Raw genomic sequence first — 25246 nt, forward strand, 5'->3', positions numbered from 1 at the left:
TATAAAACTTGAATATTGGACGCCAAGCAGAATTTCCTAAGCAATCATGTTGTAGTGTAGGTTTATTAAGAAACATCATTGATCATAATTTTATATGACGCTGCCACTTTACATTTATAACTTTTAAAATGTTGCCATTAATAGGAGCTGACGGCACCTGCACAAAAATGAGATATGCCTCTTAGGAGGCTATTGCAGTGAAAACAAAATTAAAAACAAAGAATGTTAATATAAAAAAAAATTTAAATCTAGATGTTTAAAGCTTAGGAATATCACTCCAAGAGGAAACATGATTCAAGCAATAGATTTCCTCCATTAAAACAATAATGCCTCTTTTTTTCTTTTGCTTGAAAAAGTTCATTATCGTCTAAAATTATAAAAAATGTTACCTAATAAATTACACTCTGAAAAGTAGTTAGCTAAATGCAGAAGATGCTCAGGCTTGTGGTTAAATAAGGTACCTGTTATTATGCTTGCCTCTGAAAAATAAAGCCATTTAAACTAGCCAGCATATCCCAGCACACACCCACTCTATGGCAAGAGGCACAAGTGGATGTCTGGTGCTGTGGATCCTGTATGAAGACAACTTCTGGTGGTGTTTGGAACTACACCACCACTTCTGAGCTCCCTTTGCAATCTTCTATTAAAGACAACTGAAGGAAATTCAAGGTCAGGGTACATTTGAATGAGCAATATCTTAACCATCGTTTTACATCTGAAAGCAGGATTTGGATGTCATATTAAAGAGCCTGATTGACAACTGGGCTCCCTGAAAGCATTGTAATAAAGAACTTTATACAGGTATACAAAAAAAGAGTCTGTTATCTTCAAACAATATGATCAGCCTCCCTCGTGACCATACAACATACTTTTCTCTCCTCCTTTCATTTTCTTTTAATCTTAATAGAGGCCCAATCTACAACCACTATCAAATATAGCGCTTACTATCATCATGAGCTATTCCACGGGTTCTCAAACTGGGGGGTTATTATTACATGGGGGGTTGCAAGCTGTCAGCCTCCATCCCAAACCCCACTTTGCCTCCAGCATTTATAATGGTGTTATACATTAAAAACAGTTTTTTATATATTTAAGGGGGGTCGCACTCAGAGGCTTGGTATGTGAAAGGGGTCTCCAGTACAAAAGTCTGAGAACCCCTGAGCTATTCCATTATGTCAATGGAAACTATTGGGACCAATAGGATTGTTCAGGACAGAAAGCACTACATACACTACACAGGGTTTGCAGGATTGGGGTCTTTGGCCATAACCCTACCAACACTTATGCAAGAGCTTCGTTTTGCACATGCAAGTAGTCCCACTGAGTCTGTAGGCTTGTTTCTTACATTGTAAGCACATCAGGGCAGGGACCCAGCGTTTATAGTTTGTATTGTAACATGTCTCACACACTTTATGAATAATAAAATCTAGGGAATATTAGAGCCCTTAGGATATTATAAGGATTTTCCTTTTCACTCTGTAGTAAGCTATGGAAAGAATCACAGTTTCTAGTAACAAGAAATATAAAGACTCTTTTGTATGTTGTTTTTCCTCAGACTGCTCTTTTTGCTGAGAAAGTTAGAAAAGAAAAGCTGTTAAGAATAGTTTACCAAGGGAAAATATCTGCTTTTCAACTCCCAGGTTAGTTTTCTGAATAACTTGATACCACAGCTTAATAGGCAAGCATGCACACATGTTTTAATTAGAAGTAAGATGAGCACCTACTGTTTGCATTTATAATGTAGCTGGTTCATGAACAGTGGAAGCAAATTTGCCCATCACAAATGTTTGGTTTGTGCTGCTTTGCTGCATAATTTCAGCAGGAAAAGCTTCTATAACAATTAAGCAGAGACTTTCCCAGCTGAAGACAGACTCTAAATTTTACGAGTACAATATCTATTGTTTCACCTTTTCTGCTGTATTTTGTCAGGTGCGGCATTGCACAAATTATCAAAAGAATCCATCTCACCCTGGCTCCATGCTAACAAGATGTGTGTGTGTGGGGGGTCTATTCTCCAGCTGATATGTATGAGATTTATTCAGCTAACTTTCAATAGCTTTTATGGAGTTTGGGCATGTAAATATTCTCTGCTGATAAGAGAATAGACCCTTGACAGCGTTATTCTATTATCTGCTCAAAAAAGATATTATCAATTAATATGGCAGTTTTCAAGGTACAGTAGACTCATTCCAGGACCTGGTACAAGGGAAAAGAATGTTAGTAAAGTACCAAGGAGCAATGGCTCACTATGATTTGAATTACCAGTTAAATGAATACACCATCTCAAGCAATAATGAATAATTTACAATGGTACAATGTACTTGGTAAGGAAACACCTCTCAATCTGCATTTTGATGATATACTTTAAAACTATTATTTGTAAAAAAATAAAAGATTTTTTTCAGTTTAGGTCATTGGTAGTTTGTGCTAGGGGAAGAGAGTTATTTTTAAACATTATATTTAAAAACTACAACGAAGAGGCAATGTAAGATGTGAATGAAATTAAACTTCTGATCACTAAAAAACAAGCAGGTGCATAATGACGAGTTGCTTTTAAAACTATTACAGCACTGCCAATTATTTTCATCAGCATAAATACAATGATCAAAAATAGCATTTTAAGAATTGTGGGCAAGACCTTCAGGTAGTGTAAGCCAACCAAGGTTCAGTGAAGTCAGCATGGCTAGGCCGATTTACACTAGCTGAGAATCTGGTTCTATATATTTTGAATAATCGTAAGTGCAATTATTTTGTAGATTTATGTAAATATATATAAAACCAACTACAGTTGTCAATAGTTTTAACTACTACATGCCCTTCAAATTGTGCTCAACAAGCTAAAAGCTAATTGATGCTGACACAGCAGCAAAATGAAGACACACACATGCACGGAGCTAAGTGGCAGGCTGCAACTTTTATTAAATTTCAGCACAGGGCAGGGGCGCTACCCATCCATCAACCATACTCTCCTATACAACACATTTAATTGGTTCCTTCCCATATCATCGATTTAGGGTAGGGTCTCACCCTTCCCCCCTCCTCCTGCCAGGACTCATCTCCCTGAGGAGGACAGTGAGGGGGAGACAGAGGGTGCAGAAGGGTGGGGACCATGGGCCATAAGGTCTGACCTTGGACCGCACAGGCTACAAGCTCTGACCCTATACGCCATAAGCCCAAGACCTATCACCAAATATCAGGTCTTTTCTTCTGGAGACTCTTCATTTTATCTTTTTAACTGCACTGGAAACTGGCCAAAAGTTGCGACGAATTAAGAATTCAACCCAAGTTTCTCAGTTAGGCACTAAGTGGCTTCCTACTTAACCCCCTACTTGAGGGTGCTGCAAGGAAGGCAGAAAAACTCTTTGGTCCTCCGCCAATTGGCCCACTGGAGGAGGAATCCTTTCTGACCCCACAAATGGGTGATCAGCTAGACCCAAAGCATCTGTCAGGCCAGGTTCCCCTTCCTAGTGGGTAGGATGGGGCTGGAGGAATGGGGTCTAAAGAGGCTCTCACTCCAGGTTAAATCCTGGGAGCTGGGGAATGCTGGCCAGTCTGCACTGCTCCCTCACAGCTGGCCAATGGGTGCCAGAGACTCATGGGGGAGGAGGAGCTGCCTGTGTCCCTCGGTAAATGTCCCCTCCTTCGCTGCTGGGACTTTCCCCTTTCACTGCTGGCCTCATCAAGCTCCCACTCTCATTGAGGTAAGTGGGCGGCATTTATCTAGAGCATATACGGTGAAATTTTGCTCTCAGTTTCACCAGTTTAAATCTGGAGTAACTATTGTGGCCAATGGAGTTATTCCAGATCTACACTAATAAGTAACGGTAGAGCTAAGAAACCCTTGGAGCACTTTAATTTATCTTTGGCCACCCACATATTTAATTACCCTAATAGGAGACAATGGGAATTATAAAACAAAGCACAGATACATTTTACTCTTTAATTTAACGAGCATAGATAAGTACAAATATGAATCAATCATATATATAGCATCAAGGAAAGGACACGCCATTTAAGTCAGACACTGGCTTCTCATTCTATGTATTTGTTAACATTCTGATTTAGAACAACAGATTGCTGCAGGAAGGGTACTGTAGCAGCAGCCAAAGAGCCATCTGCTGAGCATCTCTCTGGTGAATTCAATACCAAAAGAAGTAGGTGACTGAAGAACTCAAGCAATGGGGATACACACCATTAACTAAGTGACAGAATGAAGGACTGAAAAACTTTCTAGGGTCACTGTAGAGAAACACAACTATCGTAATTTTATACTGAAAATCAGAAAGATGAAAATATGAGTTATAAACCCAGAAAATTGCTATTGTATGCACTATACATGGATTTCGCTTCTTGCTTTTCTTTCTCTTTTAACACACGATAGCTATAACCTGGACTGAAAGGCACTTATACGTCTTTATCTTATAATGGAGCCTTTATGAATTTAATAAAACTGCATTTCTTTAGCATGTATAGCAGACAGTTGTTCATACCAGTTAGGACTCATTGGGGTTTTATCATATGAGGTCATTTCAGGCAAAACTTCTTAACTGGCTGACTTTATTGATGGCATTATAGTAATCTCCTGAGTCTACTTTAGCAATACCCCATTATACTTTCCTTTAAGTAACTTACTGTACTCAAAGTATAAAATGTTTTAAAATGTAACCTATACTAAAACAGTATTAAGGTGAAGTCTCTGTAGTTATAGCATACAAGGAAGGTATTTAGTGTATCACTTCATATCCCAGCGGCCATCAGAGACACAACCTTTTCATAATACATGTATTGTATGTGTGCCAGTGAGAGATGAATAGTCCTGTAACTAATCAATACAGTTCATTCAGACAATTGGAAATAGCATTTCAGACAACTGGCAATTTCATCAGTTTCACTGGGCTGTCCAGAAATAAATAGCTTGAGACGATGGAATGACCTTCATGGTTATCTGTAAATAAAGTTAATCTTAGTAGTTGTTTTTTGTCAGGGTCATCATCAAGGACAATAGAAATCTAATTTTGGTGCAAAATATCACTGGGAGGCGAGGTGGATTCCAAGAATCTACAGAACTGTTGTAGAATTATTTTTATTTTTAATTTGGCTTCACCCTGATCCTTATATTTCAATACATGATCATTTATAAACATATGGGGGATCTTTCATGCACTGTAATAGAGATGAAACCTCTCAAGGAAACTTCAACACTATGGGAAAAAAAGATCACATGCTCTCAGGGTTTGGCAAAAGACTCAAAAGTCAAATTAACTGAAAGCTTCAGGTAGCGACCTGAGGGGGCGTGGGCCTGGGATAACTGAAAATATGGATATTTTATGGGTTTGCACCAAAATTCACATTCTGAACTATTTAAATGTTAAATCTGGCAGCTTCAGATGGAGTTTCTCTTTGAGCTTTTGGGTTTGTTCAAATCGGAGAATCAGATTGAAATGCAGGTTGATGGGTTGGAGGTGAAACCAGGCAGACATGAAACAAAGGCAATGTTCACAATCCCTGTGAAGTGGAATAACTCTATTTTTGAAAGTTCTGTATGCTCCTGCCACTGATAGCAAGGGAGCAGAACTGGGTTGCGGAGAGCTGACAGAAAAAACAAAACAAAACAGCTGTATGGTGGTGGTGTGGTTCCCTAACTTGTTTCGCCGCTTGTGCAGTAAAAGCCCCTAGTGGGCTGGGCCGATTTGTTTACCTGCTGAGTCCGCAAGTCCGGCTAATCGCGGCTCCCACTGACCACAGTTCACTGCTCCAGGCCAATGGGAGCTGCTGGAAGCAGTGTGGGCTGAGGGACATACTGGCTGCCGCTTCCAGCAGCTCCCATTGGCCTGGAGCAGCGAACTGTGGCTAGTGGGAGCTGCGATCAGCCAGACCTGCGGACGCAGCAGGTAAACCACTGCTCTATGGCGTTCAACTGCCTAGCTCCAGATCCCATAGAAAACTGCCCCAAATCCATGAGACTTAGGATCTGTGGCTTGCTATGATCCAGGATTTCTAAAAATCTTTCTCCCCCTGCAGAAAAATATATGATCAGATTTTTTCTCATTTCCCCTATCCATGGCTGTTTTTTAATTGAGTTTGGGAGGGGAAAAATCACAACAGCCCTGGTGTGGGATCCCCAAGGAACAGAAAAGCTATCACAGCTGTTCCAAGAAGCTCATTGCTTCTAGGAGGGATTTCTGCTGCCATGAGACACTACTGCAGAGGACTGCAGCACAGGATTGCAGCAGCCTTTCCCCTCTGTAGATGCCCAGGGCAAAGGAGATAGGGTCCTTGTCACCACAAATGCCTCCATGCAGAGTGCAGCACTCAACAGAAGCTCTATAAGGTGAACTTTGCAACAGATTCCTGGGCCCTCTGAGCAAATTTTACTGAAAGCAGCTATGATGTAAATCTTTATATTATTACACTGAACAGCCTTCTATGCTGCTCATCAAGTTTGATAGAAAAGCCACAAAATTCTGTAAGTCACACCATAGGAATTTAACACATTAGCTGACAACACTATAAATAATTATCATTGATACCTTCACTTTTAAAGACCGTTGCTAATGTTCAAATATTCAGATGCTGGCAATCAAGCGATGTTTCACTACCAGCACCATCAAAACGTCCAGCTTTACCTATATAGAAGATGTCCAACCACACTGAGTGCTTCCACCCAGAACAGAAAAGCACATCAGCTGGCTGTCTCTGATGTCATGATCAATAGGGAAAAGGTTAATCATCTTAACTCCTAAGTGACCATAATTAGGCTTTAAGGAAAAACAAACTCCAGAATGAACGAATAAAAGAAATGCACACCCCTCCTGGAGCTATTGCCTCAGTGTCGCTGGGGACTCAGATCGCAAAGATAACCTTCACCAGGCAATCAGAAAGACTACAACTGTTTTAAAATGAAAGCTTTGATTAAACTTTTAAAGGTGCAGTATCTGCAGGAAATTCACAGGGAGACCCTAAATCCTGGAGAATTAGTACATGCTACAAGCTCGGCGATTTTTATGGTTTTATATTTATCTAAATATTACTGCTCTTTTTCTTAGCCAGCACTAAATTGAGGATTATCCCTCTGTACAACAGCCACTATAATCATTACATCACAACATTACTTATTCCTCCATTGATTAGTTTTAAACTAATTGAACAGAACCACAAAAAAACGAACAAACAAATGAACAAATGGTGGCACTGGATGACTCAAGGAATTGGCAATGAGGAACATAAAAGCTTTTCAATTCTAGGTAACCAGTTAGAAAGCAGTGCAGATTGGTAGTAACCAACAGTTCATTTGGTGGGTGCTGAAATGAGCATTTCTTAAAGAAAAACAGTCCATTGTGACAAAAATCACATCCCTACAATTGGCCCTAATTGACCCCTTTGTTGGCTGTCACAGCAGAGAATGAACTATAGGCAGAAAAAAGCCACAGAGAATCCTGATTATCCAATAGTTTTGATAATAATACTCCACATTTCTATAGCATCTTTCATCCAGGATTGAGACTGGCAGGACAGCACTGGGGAAGCTTATACTGCTACTGCCTTTCCTGTACTTGTTTGCAGGAAGAGGACTTGTTTCCAGGACTATCAGTCAGACATTTTTTACAAATGCTAAATTCACTAATAATATATATTTCATAGTCCAACAAGGTTTCTGAGAATCGGAACGGATTAGCTCCAGATTTTACACGAAAGGTCAATTAATGACCAATCAATAAAATACATAAAACATTTTTAACTGCCCAAAGAATTTTCCACCTTAAAGAAAACCGTATGTTAATTTACTGTAATATTCTGGTATATATCTGAAGAGAGGCTCAAACACCATCCACCAACTCACCTCAGCATCCAAAATATAAATACACACAGTTTAAACACCACACAGTAAAAAGGAGGAATCAAAATGAATGACGTTTGCAACCTTGTCCAGAAGGCTTTCACATGATGTGTTCAAGTGAAGATACTGGACAAGACACCTCATACCAGAGTAAAAGACTCTAGAATCAATTAATAAAACAATTCTCATTAACATGGGGAATCTGGAGACACAACTGGGAAAGTGTAAAACATTTTCCAGCAAAGCCTGCACTTTGGGAATTTTAAACTGTATTAACAACAATTTACAGTGGAGAATAACATATAGTTTTTTTTAATAACAAAGATCTAAACTTGTTGTTTTTGTAAGTTAACTAACTGGCATACAAACTATGGGCTGATCTTTCAGTCCTTTCTCAGACAAAATACATTTTAAACATCAAGATTGGGCCCCACAGTGTACATAGAGATCACTTCACTCATCACTGAAATACAGACACTGCTAGTGTGAAACAGTAGCTGTTAACAGAGCAGAGCAACATGAGTTTAAGACAGGAAGTATAGAATCACGTACCTAATGAAACTGCAAGGGGAAGTTTTCCAAATTAGAATTTGACCAGGATGCCAGGCTTAGCTCCACTACTCACGAAAAATACCATGGGATGTTTTACTGATCACAACTGGTCAAGTGCAAGCTTTGTGTTTCACCTAAACGACAGCACATTTGGCAGGGCAGGTTCCACTCTTGTATTGGCTCTATACAGTGCCATCTTCACTTAACCACCAACATCACTTAACCACGGCAAGTAAGTGACACTATGGGTAAAAACTTGACTCCCACTGAAGTAAATGGTAAAACTCCCACTGATTTCACTGGAGCAAGGGTTATACCCAACCTCTCTATTCATTAAGGAAGGGTTGCAAAATCCATCAATGGAAATGGAGATAGAAAATAAAAGTGGGGAAAGGGATCTGGCTGACTGGAAAAAGTAATAACATGACTAGAAGAAAAGGGAAATGGAAAACAGACATGGAGACTGCATACATGAACCTGGCTAAAAGCGAAGTCAGCATCTTGCATCTGAGGTACTTTATTTTGTTTCAATATGATTTTTTTCCTTGTCAGGTTCTGTACTATACCGTTTATTACACACACTTCTGAGATACCTGGTATCATTTATAAAGAGACACTCCTCACTACAGAACTAGAACATTTTGTGACGTTCCAAAAGACAAGTAAGTGTTACATTACATCAGGGTAACTCTGAGCTCACACTGGATTTATACCAGTTTATATATTGACTTTAGTGGAGTTATGCCAGATTTACATTGGTGTAAAGGAGATCAGAATCAGGCCCAGTATATTCAGGTCCTATGTTTCTATGATAGCTTGATGGCCAATGCTTTTCTTATAAGATGTGGATAGACCAGTTTTTTCCGAAAGTGGAGCAGTGAAGTACAGACATTTAGATCCCATCAATCATCTTGAGTAAGTTGGTTTGCATCACTGCACGTGATTTTTCTTGTGTTACATAGCAGGATGGTGCACTAGGCAGTGAGGCATACCTGATGGACATGAATGTCCATTATTTAACAGAACATTATTACGCCTGCTATTGAGTAAGTATGCTAGGCTCCTCACAGAAAAGACTTGTCTCTGCCCCAAAAAGAGAACAATCTAAACAACAGAAAGCAAACAAAACAACCTTAAAAACAATGAGTTTTTTAAAACTTTACCCATGCTGCTTTGCAGGTATGTTCTAGCTGCAGTAAGATTATGCAGTCTTTCCTCTCTTGGCAGTGACAGTGTATTTGGCACGATCCATATGACAGAAAGCACATTACAACGGCTTTTCAAAGACTACTTGGCTTGCTTCAGTGTACCATTCAAAATGTTGTCTTTGATGTATTAAACGCTATATGATTTGGGAACTAGCTATGTAAAGGATTGCCTTTCTCCTCATGTGCCATTGCAATGGCAAAAATCAGCTGTGACACGCTTTCTGGCAGTTCCCAGATTTGCACAGCTGGAGCCTGAAAGCAGGGTGTTCTTGGCAGAGAGCCCTTGGGCTCTGGAATTCACTCCCTTCCCGTTTGCCCAACAAAGCCTGAGTTTGTTGACAAAGTAAAGCCCATCTATCTCTTCAGGCCTTAGCCTGAGGTGGTGTGACAGTAGGATGTGGGTGGAGCTCTTTTCTGGGATGAGAATGGTTTCCACAGGAAGCCTGTTAATAAACAATATATCCTATTTTGGTGGCGGTAAATGCCCACAGAAGATTGTGTGGGCAGATGTGCCTCTTAATTTAAAAAATACAGAAATACACATGCACAGTAGTGAAAAGTACAGAGATCTTGCAAGTCATCTTATGTCTGCCATCCACTGTGAATCATTACCAACCACATGTCTCTGTAGACTCAGGCTACATGAAGTTCAGGCCCTGTTTTCCCATTGTAGGGTATGAATTACTCTGCTGAAATAATGTTGCTGTGAAGGATAAGGCCACAGCCATCTAAAACAGTCAAGTCAATACATATTAGGATTATCATTATATGTATCTGTTAATGGTTAGGAGCTTACCACTGGCATGCTTGAAGGGATGGAACCAGAAGAAAACAGGGGTAGCTGGAATAGGTCTGCCATGTCCATTTTCTCGCTGTGACATTATTTCATTGCTCATCAGGGTAGGGATCATTCATTCATTTATATTTGGCTAAAACACCTACTACATTTTGCAAAGAGGTTCACTTACTGCAAGAGGGCCCCCCTGTGGCTGGTGCCCCCTTCCGTTAGTTACTCATGCTATGACTCCTCTTGCTCTCTTCATGAGTCGGGATACACCCTCGTCATGACTTGGCCCTCTGGCCAGATCACTATATAGTCCTTCCCTTCTGGGGTAACAAAGTTCCACAAATAACAGTCCAATGCCCTTGCAACCCCAAATCTGGGCCCCATGGTCTTCAACCCCAGTTCCGGGCCCCATGGTACCAAGTACCCCCTTGGCTTAAGGCTCTGAATGTCTTTATCCCTTACATGAAGGAGCTTTATGTCACCTTCCTAGAGGCTGATGGGGAACACGCAAGCCCATCCTCTACTCTGGGTTCCAGCCTAGGGACCCTGTAGCTGGTAGCCAAGGTCTACTCCTTCAGACTCATTGCAGACTCACTGCCCAGAGAGTGACTGAAGACTCCCTTCCTCAGCCCCTTTTAGCTGCAAATTTCCTGGCTATATAATTACCACCCAGCCTTTCCCTAGCCAGGCTTCATTATCAATTAAACCTCTCTCTCTCTCTCATTAGTACTCCCAGGTATGTTAACTGGCCACCTCGGCTCACATTAACCCATTCAGGGCCTGCGTGGGGTACACACCCCATCACACACTCTTAGGCAGTGTTTCTCAAACTGGGGTCGCTGCTTGTGTAGGGAAAGCCCCTAGCGAGCCAGGCCGGTTTGTTTACCTGCCCCGTCCACAAGTCCGGCCGATTGCAGCTCCCATTGGCTGCAGTTCGCCTCTGCAGGCCAATGGGAGCTGCTGAAAGCGGCGGCCAGTAAGTCCCTCAGCCCGTGCCACTTCCAGCAGCTCCCATTGGCCTGGAGCAGTGAACTGCGGCCAGTGGGAGCCGTGATTGGCCGGACCTGCGAATGGGGCAGGTAAAGAAACCGGCCCAGCCCTCCAGGTGCTTTTCCTACACAAGCAGCGATCCCAGTTTGAGAAACACTGCTCTTAGGTTTGCTACAAATAATAAGCAACATAAAGAAACATCTTTAGAATGGACATTAAAAAAGAAAGAAGGAATTATGTTTAGGGCCAAATCCCGCATCTTTTACTCAGGCAAAACACCTGTAACATCGATGCTCTGCTTGCAAGATTGGGGCTAAAACACTTTAATGAAAAGAAAAACCCATATCAAAGAATATTAAACTTATACGGCAATTTAGAATCTCTAAGCCTCAGCTCCATATCAGTTTCAATTAGTCCAGATTCAGTGCAAAACTGGATATCAGATTGGTAGTTCATAAACAGAGGAATGCAGCTGAATAGCTTTTGTCTAACTGTTGGAAGACAACAAATGCATACGAACCTGAGCTCTAAGACCACTGTGCCTCATTAGAATTTGAACTTAGAGACATTAATTGTGAAGTCTCAGAAAAAATAATGTCCCACACATTTATGAAAACTAATTTCACAAGCTGTCATGGTGTAGGCAGCCCAGGGAAAGTTCACCAGCTGGAAAAAAACCAAACTTAAAAAATGGAACACTAGAATCTGTATCACAGTTACAAAGACAGACAAAGAGCCATGCTATGATGTTGCCACCGTGAAATTCTTCACACTCACTCGGTTAGTCATTTGACAAACCATTAGCCTCAGCATAAAAATACAAATTAAAAAGCACTGGTCCTGCAAGTTGCTGAGTGTCATCAACTCCTTTCCTGGCTCCACCATTGATGTCAATCGGAGTTATGTTGAAGCTTTTTGGGATTGGGATCTTGATTTTCATTTCAATTTTTCAGCATTGTTTGACCAATATTATTTTCATTGGGCTGATGCTTCACCACTGATGTCACTGGGAGTTGTGCCACTGACATTACCAACAGCAGCATTGAAGAATATGTAAACCACACACCTACAGGATGTGGTGTTCTGTACCATGTAGTGGCACTGAGATGAGATGAGAGAGAAAAAGATAATATGAATGAATGAATGAATGAGTCTTCTCTACAGCCTTAGCTAACAGCCAGTTGGCTTTTAGCTCATGCGGTAGAGGCTCATGCACCAAGCTCCAGAGGTCCCAGGCTCAATCCTGTCTGATGATGACCAGGGTCTGTTGGCATTACAAATACATTTGTGAACTTTCCTACATCTTGACTTTCCAGTTATTACTCCTCAAAAGAAGCTTGCAGTTCAGCTTAGCAGCCTTCTGTCAGGGCAAAAGGTGCAATTGACCATGACCACTAGTGGCTCAGAACACCTCACTTTAGCTGCTGTGGCTGGTAGCTGGCAGAGGCTCTGCACTCTATTTTGAGGGTCATTTCCCCCAGAGGTCAACACTAGAATTACACAGCAACCCAAGGCTGCCTTCTCGCTTGGGATTGTGTTGCAAACTCTATGCAACAGCAGGGGTTGTCCCAAAGCATCCCTAGTGTTCAGACACAAGACCCATAGTACTTTCCCCTGGCTGACATCTGCCAAATAGAAGTCAGCCAAGGAAATGAAAGGAGTCAAGAAGACCCAGCATTTGTGATACCAAGTGTCCTGCCAAAACCAGCAGCTGTGGGATTCTGATGGGGGTGAGATCATAGCACCATCAGCAGAGCAGAACAGAGGAAGCCAGCAGCGAATCATGTCTCCAGTAGAGAAATTTATCCTCCCACCACTCATGGAAGTATGGCTATGTCTACACTATACCACCGGTGGTGGACTGTAGAGGATGCATAGCTACACACCATGCTGAGAAGCACACCATGCCCACACTGCAGTGTGTAGCTACAGGTATCAGTGAAAGGTTCTGGCAAAAGGGGTCAGTGGGAAATGACTTTAGCAGCTGTCCATTGCTGGAGCCTTTTACGGTGGTGAGAGGAGTATCTGGCAGGGTGGGACAGCAGGGAAAGGCAAAGCCAGAGGCTTTCCCTGCTGCTGGAGTCTTTCCTGCAGCAGGGGAAGGCTCCAGCAGCAGGGAGGCAGTGGAACACTATGTGCTAAAAGCAGCAGTGCCGATAGGGGTAGTGGGGCGGCGCACAGCTTGGGCAAGTAGAGTGTCGTGCATGGTAATGTACTTGAGTAAATACCCATACTCTTCAGGCAGTTTTACTCTGTTGGCTAAGCCAGGCCTCACCATCTACACTGCTATTTTTATCTGTGCTGGGGGGACTACATGTGTCTAAAAAAAATGCCTCCCAAAGGGTGCAGTGTCACTGCCCCCTATATAGAGTGCGGATCTCCTCCCACCTCCTCTTACAGCCCATGCAAGTGCTGTAGTAACGTGGACCAGACCTGGAATACAGAGCTGTAGCATGTGGGAAGTGAGGAACTCATTAATATGAGTTCTCCTCCCTGCTAAGAGCTTTTGCAAATCCCAGGTGTGGAACTGGGTATTTTTCCTTCGTGGCTTTCTGCAGTGACAGGTGGCCTGCTGTACAGCCAGAACATGTGTTCTGAGGCTGTCAGAAGGCTGTGAACATATCCTTCTGGAGAGGACACAACATTAATAAGCACAATATTGATTTTATTTTGTCAAGCTTAAGGATGGGGCGGGGGCTGCTGATTAAGATGTACAATGTATTTTTACCCAATGGTTCCAAAGTATTTTACAATCAAACATTGCTTCAGCCTTGTAATATCTATTTGATGTAGGGAAATCTAATTATTCCTGTCTTAGAGATGGCAAAATGGAGGCTCTGAGTGCCTAACTGACTTACCCAAAGTCACACCATGAGTCAGTGCAAGAGCCAAGCCTAAAACACATGAGTCCTGATGTCAAGTGCCTTTACTGGTGCCACTGAGACATACCATACCTGTACAGAAGTTCTGTTTTTTAAACCATATACTTGATGCTCATCTATGAAAAGTTATTGATAACGAATTAAGAATTAAAACAATTTCTCAAATAAAGATAGGAAATATCAGACTGAACACAATGAAAGAAGGTCATGTATACATTTCAGACAGCACTACATAAGAGTGGACACACCTTTCATGTATTAACTAGGTTCAATTTTTTAAGGTAATTCTTTTTCCATGACAAAAAGGGAGGGGGTGGGTTAAGAGCAGGTGGAGCTACAATACAGCTCTGCATTTTTTAAAATTCTCATTTGGAATTCATGTGGGTAGGTTCTACTGCACCCAAGCAAATACTGATTAGAATACGAGATGCTCCAAAGGTAACCCCATGATGTACAAGTGAAAGTGACCAAACTGTGTATGTATATATATTCGGACTGGAGAAGTGTGGCTGGATGGTAGTGAAGAGAGGGAAGGTAGTCAAGACTGATGGGGTGGAACTACCAGCGGGCCACATAGCAGACATACAGACCAGCTACAAGTACCTTGGCATCCCACAGTCACATGGAAACCACGATGAGGAGGCAAGGAAGACAGCAACATCCAAGTATCACCAAAGGATAAGACAGGTCCTGAAGAGCCAGCTCAGTGGGAAGAACAAGATCCACGCCATCAACAGATACGCCCTGCCGGTCATCAGATACCCTGCCAGTATAGTGAGCTGGCCAAAGGAGGACATGGAGGCTGCCGATGTGAAGACCCGGAAGCTCCTCACAATGCACGGAGGTTTCCACCCCAAGTCCAACACCCAGAGACTGTATACCAGCCGGAAAGAAGGCGGGCGGGGCTTGGTGAGCGTCAAAGCCACTGTCCTGGATGAAACCCGGAACATCCAGGAGTACATCAGTAAGATGGCCCCCAAAGATGAGCTGCTGAGAGAATGCCTGAGGCAGCAGCAGACATGGGAGGAAGACCAAGCAGAAGAAGTGCCATGGCAAGACAAGACCCTGCATGGGATGTACCATCAACAGATAGCTGAGGTGGCTGACATTGGGAAATCCTACCAGTGGCTGGAAAGGGCTGGACTAAAAGACAGCACTGAGGCACTGATCATAGCAGCACAGGAACAGGCACTGAGCACCAGATCCATTGAAGCAGGGGTCTACCACACTAGAGAGGACCCAAGGTGCAGACTGTGCAGAGAGGCCTCAGAGACAGTCCAACACATAGTGGCAGGATGTAAGATGCAGGCAGGAACAGCATACACTGAACGGCACAACCAAGTGGCTGGCATTGTGTACAGGAACATCTGCACAGCGTATGGGCTAGACCCTCCCAAGACCAGATGGGAGATTCCACAGAAGGTTGTGGAGAATAGCAGGGCTAAGATTCTGTGGGACTTCCAGATCCAGACGGACAGGCAGGTACTGGCCAATCAACCAGACATCGTGGTAATAGACAAGGACCAGAAGACAGCGGTGGTGATAGATATAGCAGTGCCAAGTGACAGCAACATCAGGAAGAAGGAATATGAGAAGCTGGAGAAGTACCAGGGCCTGAAAGAGGAACTAGAGAGGATGTGGAAAGTGAAGGCCAAAGTGGTCCCAGTGGTGGTAGGAGCCCTCGGGGCTGTGACTCCTAAGCTGGGTGAGTGGCTCCAACAGATCCCAGGAACAACATCAGAGCTCTCTGTCCAGAAGAGTGCAGTGCTAGGAACAGCTAAGATACTGCGCAGAACCCTCAAACTCCCAGGCCTCTGGTAGAGGACCCGAGGTTGAGGAAGACACATACCACCCATAGGGGTGAGAGGGGATTTTTTTTTATATATATATATATAAATAAACCTTTCAGCATATCTACATGTTCAAATATTCCTGTAAAGTAATTGACTACTAGTGATCAGAGAGGTCACTCCACTCTAGCAAGAGGCTGTTCACACGGGCTATTATCTGACACTAAAAGTGAAATTCACTCTTTGCTCAAATGCCTGTGCAAGATCCTTTGCAATACAGTGCCCCTTTGCAAGAGAACTTTGCACATGGGGCCCCCTGCACCTTCTGCATGCTGGAGATGGTGGGCTATGCACTGGCTCTGACTATGCTAGCAAGGAAGCAAATGTTAAGGGTTGAAGAAGAGGGTTATGAGGAGCCAGTGGCTGGGAACCCAGAGTAAGAGGGAGGGAGACTGTGGCTGCGTTTCAGTAAACAGGTTGCAGAAGCAGCCATCAAGGGGCTGCCCTGTCCCCAGACTGAGGATGGATTCATCGACATAACCTTCTCTCTTTCTCTTCCCCACCACCCCTACGCACACATGCACTTCCTTTCAACATTAAAAACCAATTTCCCTGTTCACTCTAGTTTTGTGTGAGGAGGAAAGGGGGGTAGTTTCACCCTTAATGACTAATTTCTGAGAGATTAACCAAAAAAGGCACAGACTTTCCTTGAAAATGTCATCTATAAGCACATAACGATACATGTTCCACCCACAACTTTGTTGGCGTTAAGACAGATTCCTAGACACTATAGATACTCCAGTTTGTGATCCCTGTAACATACATTATTACAGTGCTTTCAGCCTTCCTAACACATTCTCTGAATGTACACGTTGTTAAATAACTAAATTAAAAGGTTGAAGGGAAAATTCATAGTTTAAGTTCTAGATTTCTACATCATAAGGCAAAGATGTATTAACATTTTGAAGACAAACAGGAATAATGTTAAGTACCCAGCATTTCTGCATGACCTTTAGGGACATCTTCAACCCCCTGATGGGTACATATAAATCATGTACATGTAGGGAAGAGAAAAAAAAAATCCCCCTGGTGCTTGAAAATTGGAGACTGCTTTAGCACATTGTCATTTAAAGTTTCACTAAGACATATAGTTTAAACTATAGCATAAATATCTAAATATGAAGCCAAAATATCTTATGTTAAATGCACCAGAAATACTTTTCAAAGATATTTGTCTGTTTGACTTTCAACTGAACGAAGTAGAAAACAAAAACATTGCAACTTCAAAATAAATCATTCAGATACATTGATAACACAAGACTAGGACTTACAGAGTCTTAACTAAATTTGTATTCCATGAAAGAGTGATGGCAAAGTGTGCATTTTAAACCCTTTCAGTGTGAAAAACATACAATTGCTGGATTGTGCTGATAGAGACTCATTAAAGTTACATGTAAAATTAGCACTTTCTCCCACTCTTGCTTTCTCATCTTCTTTCATGACAACCCAACACTTGGCATAGCCTCCACTTCCTAGGCACTAAGGGCCTAATCCAACGTCTGATGAACTCAGTGGGAAAAAAACACTGATTTCAATGTTTATTGGATCAAATCCCAAATTCTCTACCCTTTACAAATCTGTTTTAACACACCAACTCACCAATGCTTATCTCTCAATCAGGATGTCTCCATAGTCTCTTGGAGATGAACTGCTGTCCACTGTTTCAAAACTGTCATAGATTTGGCTTGACCCTACAGCTCTCTTCTTATGTGACCAGTCCCACTGGAGTAACGAAGACTATTCGTGTGGGGCTTTGTTCGCAGTCCAATAAAAAGAAATGCATGTGCAGACTTCTACCCCTGCACAAATTCTGGTTGAAAATTAACTCATCAGTGGGACTATGTGTGGTGTCTTAGATTGTAAGTTTGCCTCTCTGCTTGCTTCATAACGCATTGAGCATACTTATGGAGTTTTATCAATATGTATTTATTCATATTGGACTTTTCCCTCCTTCTGTACTAAATCAACTGAATAAAATCATAACATCTGAAAAGGGAGAAGGAAACTTTTTCATTTAAGTTTTTCAATTTAATTTTAAAATAGAATCTTATTTTAAAGTATCACAGTTCTTTCCTGGCAACAAAATCACCACAAGGTTAATCACAAACTCTCTTCTATTAAATGGTTACAACTTTTAGTGCAAACACAATTTTTTGCTATCGTCCCACATGCCCAAAGACACAGAAATTTTAACATCAGCTTTTTTAATTTTTAACAGTTGAATGAACATGGGATTTTTTGTTTTAAACAGAGCACTAAATAAAATGATTCCTAATTATGGACGATTCATAGTATTAAAGCTATTTGCTAAACTGTTAGGAACAGAATTATTCCGAAAGCACATTTTAAAGTGTTGTGTTAAGGATTTAACACTGAGACAACCCTCATTCCATTCCCCACGCAGGCTGTTAAGAGATTTAATCTGCAGTTTTTACTCAGGCTAAACCCCCAGTATCAGGCCCAAAGTTTGCAAGAATTTTACAGAGGCACGTTTAAGTCTTTGGCAGTAGGGAGCTGACCACTTTGAGCATTAGTGTCCTTTGCCAGCTGGTCAAAGAGAGCACAGATGCGAGGAAAACAAATTGTCTGCCCACTGGCAAAAAGAAATACTGAGCAGCAGCTAACAAGAAAGGATGTGCGTGTGTTGGAATAAATAAAATTAAATAGGAAATGTTTCCTGTTACATTCTTTGCAGTATCTATTTCTACAATGTTATTGCAGCAACAAAAAGCAAGTGTTTCTTCTTTAAAATCTGTCAGACTGAATTTTAAAGATTAATTACAAAGAAAGTAAGTACAACAGATAACAATATTCAAATAAGGCTACAAATGTTACTCCCTAAGAAAGTACCCAAACAAATAGTTCAACGGATCTTGGCAAATTAGGATAATTAGGTAATTATACTTTCTCCCTTCGGTTAGTTAAAGAAGAAATGACTGTGGAAAGGACACTAAACATCAAAATTTGTTGTTATATAAAAGGAACTTTGTGGGTTAGCAGATATATGAGAAATGAGTTAGAAAAACTGATGGAACAGGAATTTGCAGCTTATGGGTTGGATTTAGCTGGAAGAGGGAGTCTTTGTGTAGATTAATTAAATTCTGCAATCAAAGTATTTTTCTCCCCTTATATATCCCACCATCACCATTATATGATCAACAGATTTTTATTAAAGGCAATGCTTTCCCTAGCAAAATTCCACAGTGAATAACCTTAAGGTTGGATTTACTTTTCTAAATACTTTTTGCAAACAGTATGTAATCCAAGAGTACATTTGTTGGCTGTAAAGGTGTACAACAGCAATTTTTGCAATGACAGTGCAGAGAGGGAATATGAGATCTGTGTGCTAATGAGCTGACACTGCAGAGGCTAGAGCAATGTATTGTAGTGCACTGCAAGTGCAGAGCAGAAAGACATAGGCGAGTTATTTCTAGGGAATATGATCTACAGAACCTTAAGCATAATTCAACATTAATGCTAACAAACTCCATCAGAGGTTATAATATAAACCTGAAACATGCTTCAGTGATGAAGTTATACATTTCAGCGGTTACATTCAAATTATTTGGACAAAGACAACTCACTCCCTATGTGAGAAATTTTGAAGAAAAGATCTAATGTCTGTGTTTTACCTGCTTTTCATTTATATACAGCTTGAGTTCCTTTTTCCACTGGTGTTTTCTCTGCAGATGGATGGGTGCATATTTTAAAATAAGTAATAAATCAGCAAAAACTTCAGCAATAAACTTTAATTCTGTTTTTTCAGGGAAAAATTGAATTCTTAGTTGAGTGTTTTCTCTCTCTCTCTCTCTGCAGATAGCATAAGTCTAAATAAACAGATGGATGGACAGCTACTGTAGATATATCTGCTTGGTACTGAGAATGGAAGCAGGGTGTACAGAGACTATGTAAAAAGCAGATTATGCAGTATTTTAATTGAAAAGGGGGATTAGAGGGAGTTTGGGGCAGGGGTTTTCTTGCCCCTGAAGGAATTATCCTCCCCTTCCACTTGGGATATTGCTAAATCACCCCTAGCAGAGGTGGCTTTTTATCTCTGTCTTGTGAAGATATTTACAAGAGTCTTTTCTTTCTTCTTCTAGAATGCACCAGACTGCACCAAGTGGGATGTACAGTCTTATCAAAACATTTTTCGGAGTAAGATGCCCCCTTGATTCACTTTCTCCCTCACACACCCCTACCCACAAATACTTCCAACTCAAAACAGCAGGGTAACAGCACTTGATGGTTTATGGATATTGACTAAAACCCACAGTATGCTTGGACTACATACGAGACAGTCACTGATTTTCCCCTCAATCCTTTACAGTAGCCCTCACAAAGTCAGTCACAGTGATTCTTACTAGCAGTGGAGTCACTGCAGGTTTCTCGAATGTGGATCCCTGCCAATTGCAGATATCGATAAAAAGGTTGTGTGACAGCACTTGAGACAATTTATTCTCATTTTCAAGAGGAGTAAAAATGTTGAGAGAGGAACATTCCTTCACTAATACACTGCCCCCTGAAATTACCTTCTACTCCACAAGGGAACAACGATCTGATTGGGGATACTTAGGCCAGACAGTTTTACATGGGAGCCATGTAGCGTGAAGAGCCATTAGTTCATCCTAGTGCACTGGTACGTATGAGCATTCCAGCTTTCAAAGATAATTGCTTGCAGATCTGGGAAGAATGACAGCCCTTCGAGTTATTTATCTGTAACTGCAAAGACGCTAAGTGTTCAGAAGGTAGGATTGTAAATATTCTTCTTCTACCAGTATATGAGGTCAGTGGTACTGATAGACCCAAGGTCACCTTTTCATTTCCTCTCTTCTATTTCTTTACCCTTGTATGTTATTGTTCAATACACTGCCAAAGTTGATATTCCGTGTACTAAGGTGCTTCCAGGGATTTAACTTTTCCCGAATTTCACTACACAATAATATGTTCCCTGGAATATGCAGCACAATTTTCAGTTTGCTACAGAAAACCAACTCATAAAATTGCTACATTACCATAATTTTCACATGCTACACAACCCTCAAACATGGTTCGCGGTCGGAAGATTAGCAATGCACTGGCTAAATAATAAACTGACCATTGACCAAGGGAGCACGGCCCACTTATCTTAGTGGCATCTGTGAAAAGGAACTTATAGAAGTTTTAAAAAAAACCCAATTTAATTATTAATCAGCCTTGCTGTTTAATGTATTTAGTTTAAATCCATATAATTGATATTTAGGAAACTATATTTGAGATACAGCCTCTTGAAGGGATTACACTGATTAAGGATTAACAGCCAGATGTTTGTTGTAAGAGCTGTTGAGGCAGGATAGGATTAGTAAAACAAGATGGAAAGAACAGACATACTTTTTAGTGCCTTTTTTACATATTACCAAATATTATAATTGGGTGTCTTAGATTTTTAAGTCCTAATCCCAACCCCCTTACAAAAGGCTAACTCTGTGCTATTAGGAAGGAGGCACATGGAGTATATATTAGAATAGCGGTCCACATAGTTCACAGAAATTTCTTTACAGTATGCTTTCTAACTGTCAGGTTTGTGGGCAAATATTTCAAATCCAGAGGAAGCTAAGTTATCTGGTCATTCAGCCTTTTTAACAAAATATGTATTTAGATTATAAAGATCTAGAGAGGAACTGTACAAAAATGATCATATCACAAAACAAACACATTAAATGCTCTCTCAATTAGCAGTTCAAGATATGAGGTCTTAAACCTACAAATAACAATGTGGTACTGCGTATTAGTACAATGCTTTCTTTTCAGAAAACTTTCCCAGTGTTCAAAACTGCATAACAACGTCATTCAGATATAACCACTATTATGGGTAATTGAACAAGTCTCGCTAAACGCAGAACACACACCAAACTTTCAGGCAGGGATGTTGTTTCTAAGCGCACAGACACTCCCCTCCAACCTCTAGTTTGCACTGATTGCTACTGGAGAATCAAATGATATGGAACTACTGCACGTGCAGAGCTGTTTTTCAAAATGCTACGTTTTCTCTTCCCTTTCCCACTCCCCTCAGCCATAACAGCATTCTTCAGTTTGCAGTCTCATTGGTTTTGATCAGGACTTTCTCCGTCAGGGGGAAAAAAAAAAGATATTTTAGGACAGAAGGAGGCCAGTAAGCCCATCTAGTTTTGTTCCCTCAAGGTCACTTGAAAACAGCATTTTCCATGTTTTATTCCTACACAGTGTTACTTGCGAAATTATGCTTAACAATAAAGTGATATGTATCATCAGCAGGGATTCGCTAAACTAAAACTATAAGTTTTGGCTTTATAAATAAGTCTATTGCATCTCTGAAAACAATATAAAAAATTTACATTTTTAAGGGGTGAAGAGAAGTGGTGATAAAACTTTCCCATAGATATTATTCTATCATGCAATGCTGCAAACCCATTAAACCTTTTGTCAGTACCACATTTGTTGCACTAGAGTACATGAAATATTAATTAGAGCTCCACTCTATGAGGGAGAATTTAAAAAAAAAAAAAAGCAAGCAGGGACACCAGCACACTAAATTACAGAAAAATATGCAGATACTTACAAGCATTAGTCACTGAAAAACTGTTGGAGGAGTCCAAATGATCTACATGATAGTTCAGATGGAAGGGCTTTTCCGTGATATTTTGGTTTGTGTTGTATAACTGCACAGCAAATCGAAATGCACTGTGCTCCTGAACAGTATTTCTCATGAAAAGTCCACCTGTGGTGAAAAAAAATAAAAGGACAAAGATTTGAAAAGGATTCCTTAGGAATATCAGATACAATAAGCTATATTTAGAGGCTATACATAGCAGCAGTGAACACATGAAGCTAGAGATATGCATACAGTGCATACATTAAATGTGTACTCCAAAACTGTCAGTCCTGGATGCCTAAAGCTAGGTTCCTAAAGCCATATACAGGGGTAAAAATAAAGAAGTGCCCTGTTTTTCAAAGGTGCTGAGCACCTCAAACTCCCACTGAAATCAATGGGAGCTGCAGTGTTCAGCAGCACCTTTGAAAATCAGGCAACTTTTGTTTAGGTCCCCAAATGTGGATTTGAGAGATTAAAGGTTGGCATGCCCCTCCCTGCTTTTCCCATGTACAGTGTGCTGCTTTAGGGCATGATTTCATATGAACATAGGGCAAATCTCCCTTTGGGTATTGAGGTGAACAAATACAGAGTAATTCAGCATGGCTTGGAGTCTCTTAACCCCCAAAGCCCATAGGCAGGGAACTTTTTCCTACAGCTAAATAATAACAAAAACTACATTCATAAAGCTTCCCTCTTTGTGCCATTAGCCAGGCAGGCAGGAGATTGATTCTTCTAGTGATTCTGTTGCACTGCCCTGCTCTCCCACGCAGGGTGCCAGCCTAGGGCGCACAAAGCCCTCTGCCTCTACTGCTGGAAATGGCATGCAAGTCCTTCCACACTGCTGTTTATTTCTGTTCTGCTGAAAACAAGGCAAGCTGATCCTGGAAGATTTTTACAATTTCAGAAGAAACCACAGTGGTGACTTCCAGGAATGTGCCCAATGGAAAGGATAATACATTCTCCCACCTCCATCCCCAGAGAAAGTCCCTCTCTTCCTAGACCACCAGGGATCTAGGAGAGCCATGCAGCCCTCCCCTTTCCCCCCCAACTAATTTCATACAAACAGCCGCCTTGTTTAACCAGACCCCTGCCTTTTCCCCTATGGGGGGTTTAAAGATTAAAATGTAAAGGAGATGCAAGAACTCGGCTCAGCTCAAGTTCCATTTCCGAAAAGCTGGTGCTTACCTATGCTGATGGTGTTGGGAAATCCTCCCAAAGACTCCCCCAAAAGCCCCGCCACCAAAAGCAGGAGAGTCTGAGGCACGGGTTGCCCCATTTTCTTCAACCCCTGCAATTCAGTTCCTAAAACGAAACTGACAGAACAAGCATGGGCGCAACTGGAGAGGCGATAAATAAGAATAATGCTGGTTGTTGCAAGCTCCCTTCTTTCTCTTCACCCCAACCGGGAAGGGCGCCTGGACTGCTCCCCACACGCGCAGACCTCCCCCAAAAGCGGGGACTCCCCCCAAAGATGGTGGGTAGAGACGAGCAAACGATCGCCCCCCTCCCCGTCAGAGAGGCTCCTCCAGTTGGGCCGGGATGGGGTTATTGATCAAACTTGATCTGACGTTGGATTCAAGCCGCACATCCTCCAGTCCTCCCCGCAAACTGCAGCCCCGCAGCCTGCAAAGCCCCAGCGCTGGCGCTCGGCCGCCTCAGCAGCAGCCCCGAGATGCAATCAATAGACACACACCAGCCTCACGTGGACCAGCCTTTAAAGCTGCATTGCCCGTGTGTGTGTGTGTGTGTGTGTGTCCGGGAGGCGAGGGGAGGGGGAGCGTGGGAGGGGAGAAAGGGGGGCAGGACAGAGAGAGAGGGAGGGAGGGAGGAGGATAAGGAAAGGGGAGGAAGGAAGGATGAAGGGAGGAAGGAGGACTGGAAAAGGAGAGAGGAGGGAGAGGCTGGTTGACCTAATCAGGGAGCCACAGCTGGTGCTGGTGTGGAGCGCTGCCTGCCCCCCGGGACGGAACAATGGGTGGGGAGGAAAAGACAGCAGGGGTGGGGATGGGGGTAGTGGAGGTTAAAGAAGATCCAGCCTGATTGAGGGGGGAGGAGAAAAAGGAGACCCTTCAGGGGTAGCAGCAGATGTGGGGAGAAGGGGGCTTTGGGGGGGGGGGGAATCCACCAGATATGTGTGGAGGGCATTCCCTAGGATTTGGGGGAAAGGGGAGTGGGAGAGAAGCAGGAAGTCACCAGGGACCATGCCTCTGCCCACCCCCATGGGAGAGTGTCTGAGTAGGGCACCCACTTAGGTTTAGAGGGTGTTGAGTGGGGCCCCACCAGGAAGGGGAAATAAAAGGAGAGGGTTGCCAAAGGGGAAACTCCAGCTAGTGGTGGGGAAGGGAGGCAGGAGTGGAGGGGTGACGGAAAGGGGAAAGCTGCAGAGAGGAGGCAGTGGGTGGAGGAACCACCACAGGCAGAGATGGTGGAGCTACAGGGGTGGGGGAAGGAGATAGAAAGGGAGAAAATGGCTTATGAGAAAGGAAAGGGTGAGAGATTGAGCGGGTGAGGAGAGGCAGGGGGGCCTGGGATG

At 42.1% G+C, this 25246-nt stretch overlaps 1 protein-coding gene across 4 annotated transcripts in view; it reads right to left on the reverse strand.

The window, feature by feature from the left end:
• The window catches only part of GRIA3 (glutamate ionotropic receptor AMPA type subunit 3), a 212731-nt gene extending 188235 nt beyond the window's left edge, over positions 1-24496 (reverse strand). For 3 of the 4 annotated variants that reach the window (XM_075068838.1, XM_075068840.1, XM_075068841.1), the window contains exons 1-2: positions 23899-24396; positions 22681-22839 (exon numbers count right to left, since the gene is read on the reverse strand). In XM_075068838.1, the coding sequence (XP_074924939.1) occupies positions 22681-22839; positions 23899-23989 (250 nt within the window). In that variant the 5' untranslated portion in view covers positions 23990-24396. The other variant, XM_075068839.1, reaches the window with a different exon arrangement.
• Between the last annotated feature and the right edge of the window lie 750 nt (positions 24497-25246).

Source organism: Chelonoidis abingdonii, chromosome 8 (genome assembly GCF_003597395.2).
Source record: "Chelonoidis abingdonii isolate Lonesome George chromosome 8, CheloAbing_2.0, whole genome shotgun sequence".
In the NCBI taxonomy this organism is placed as follows: domain Eukaryota; kingdom Metazoa; phylum Chordata; order Testudines; family Testudinidae; genus Chelonoidis; species Chelonoidis abingdonii.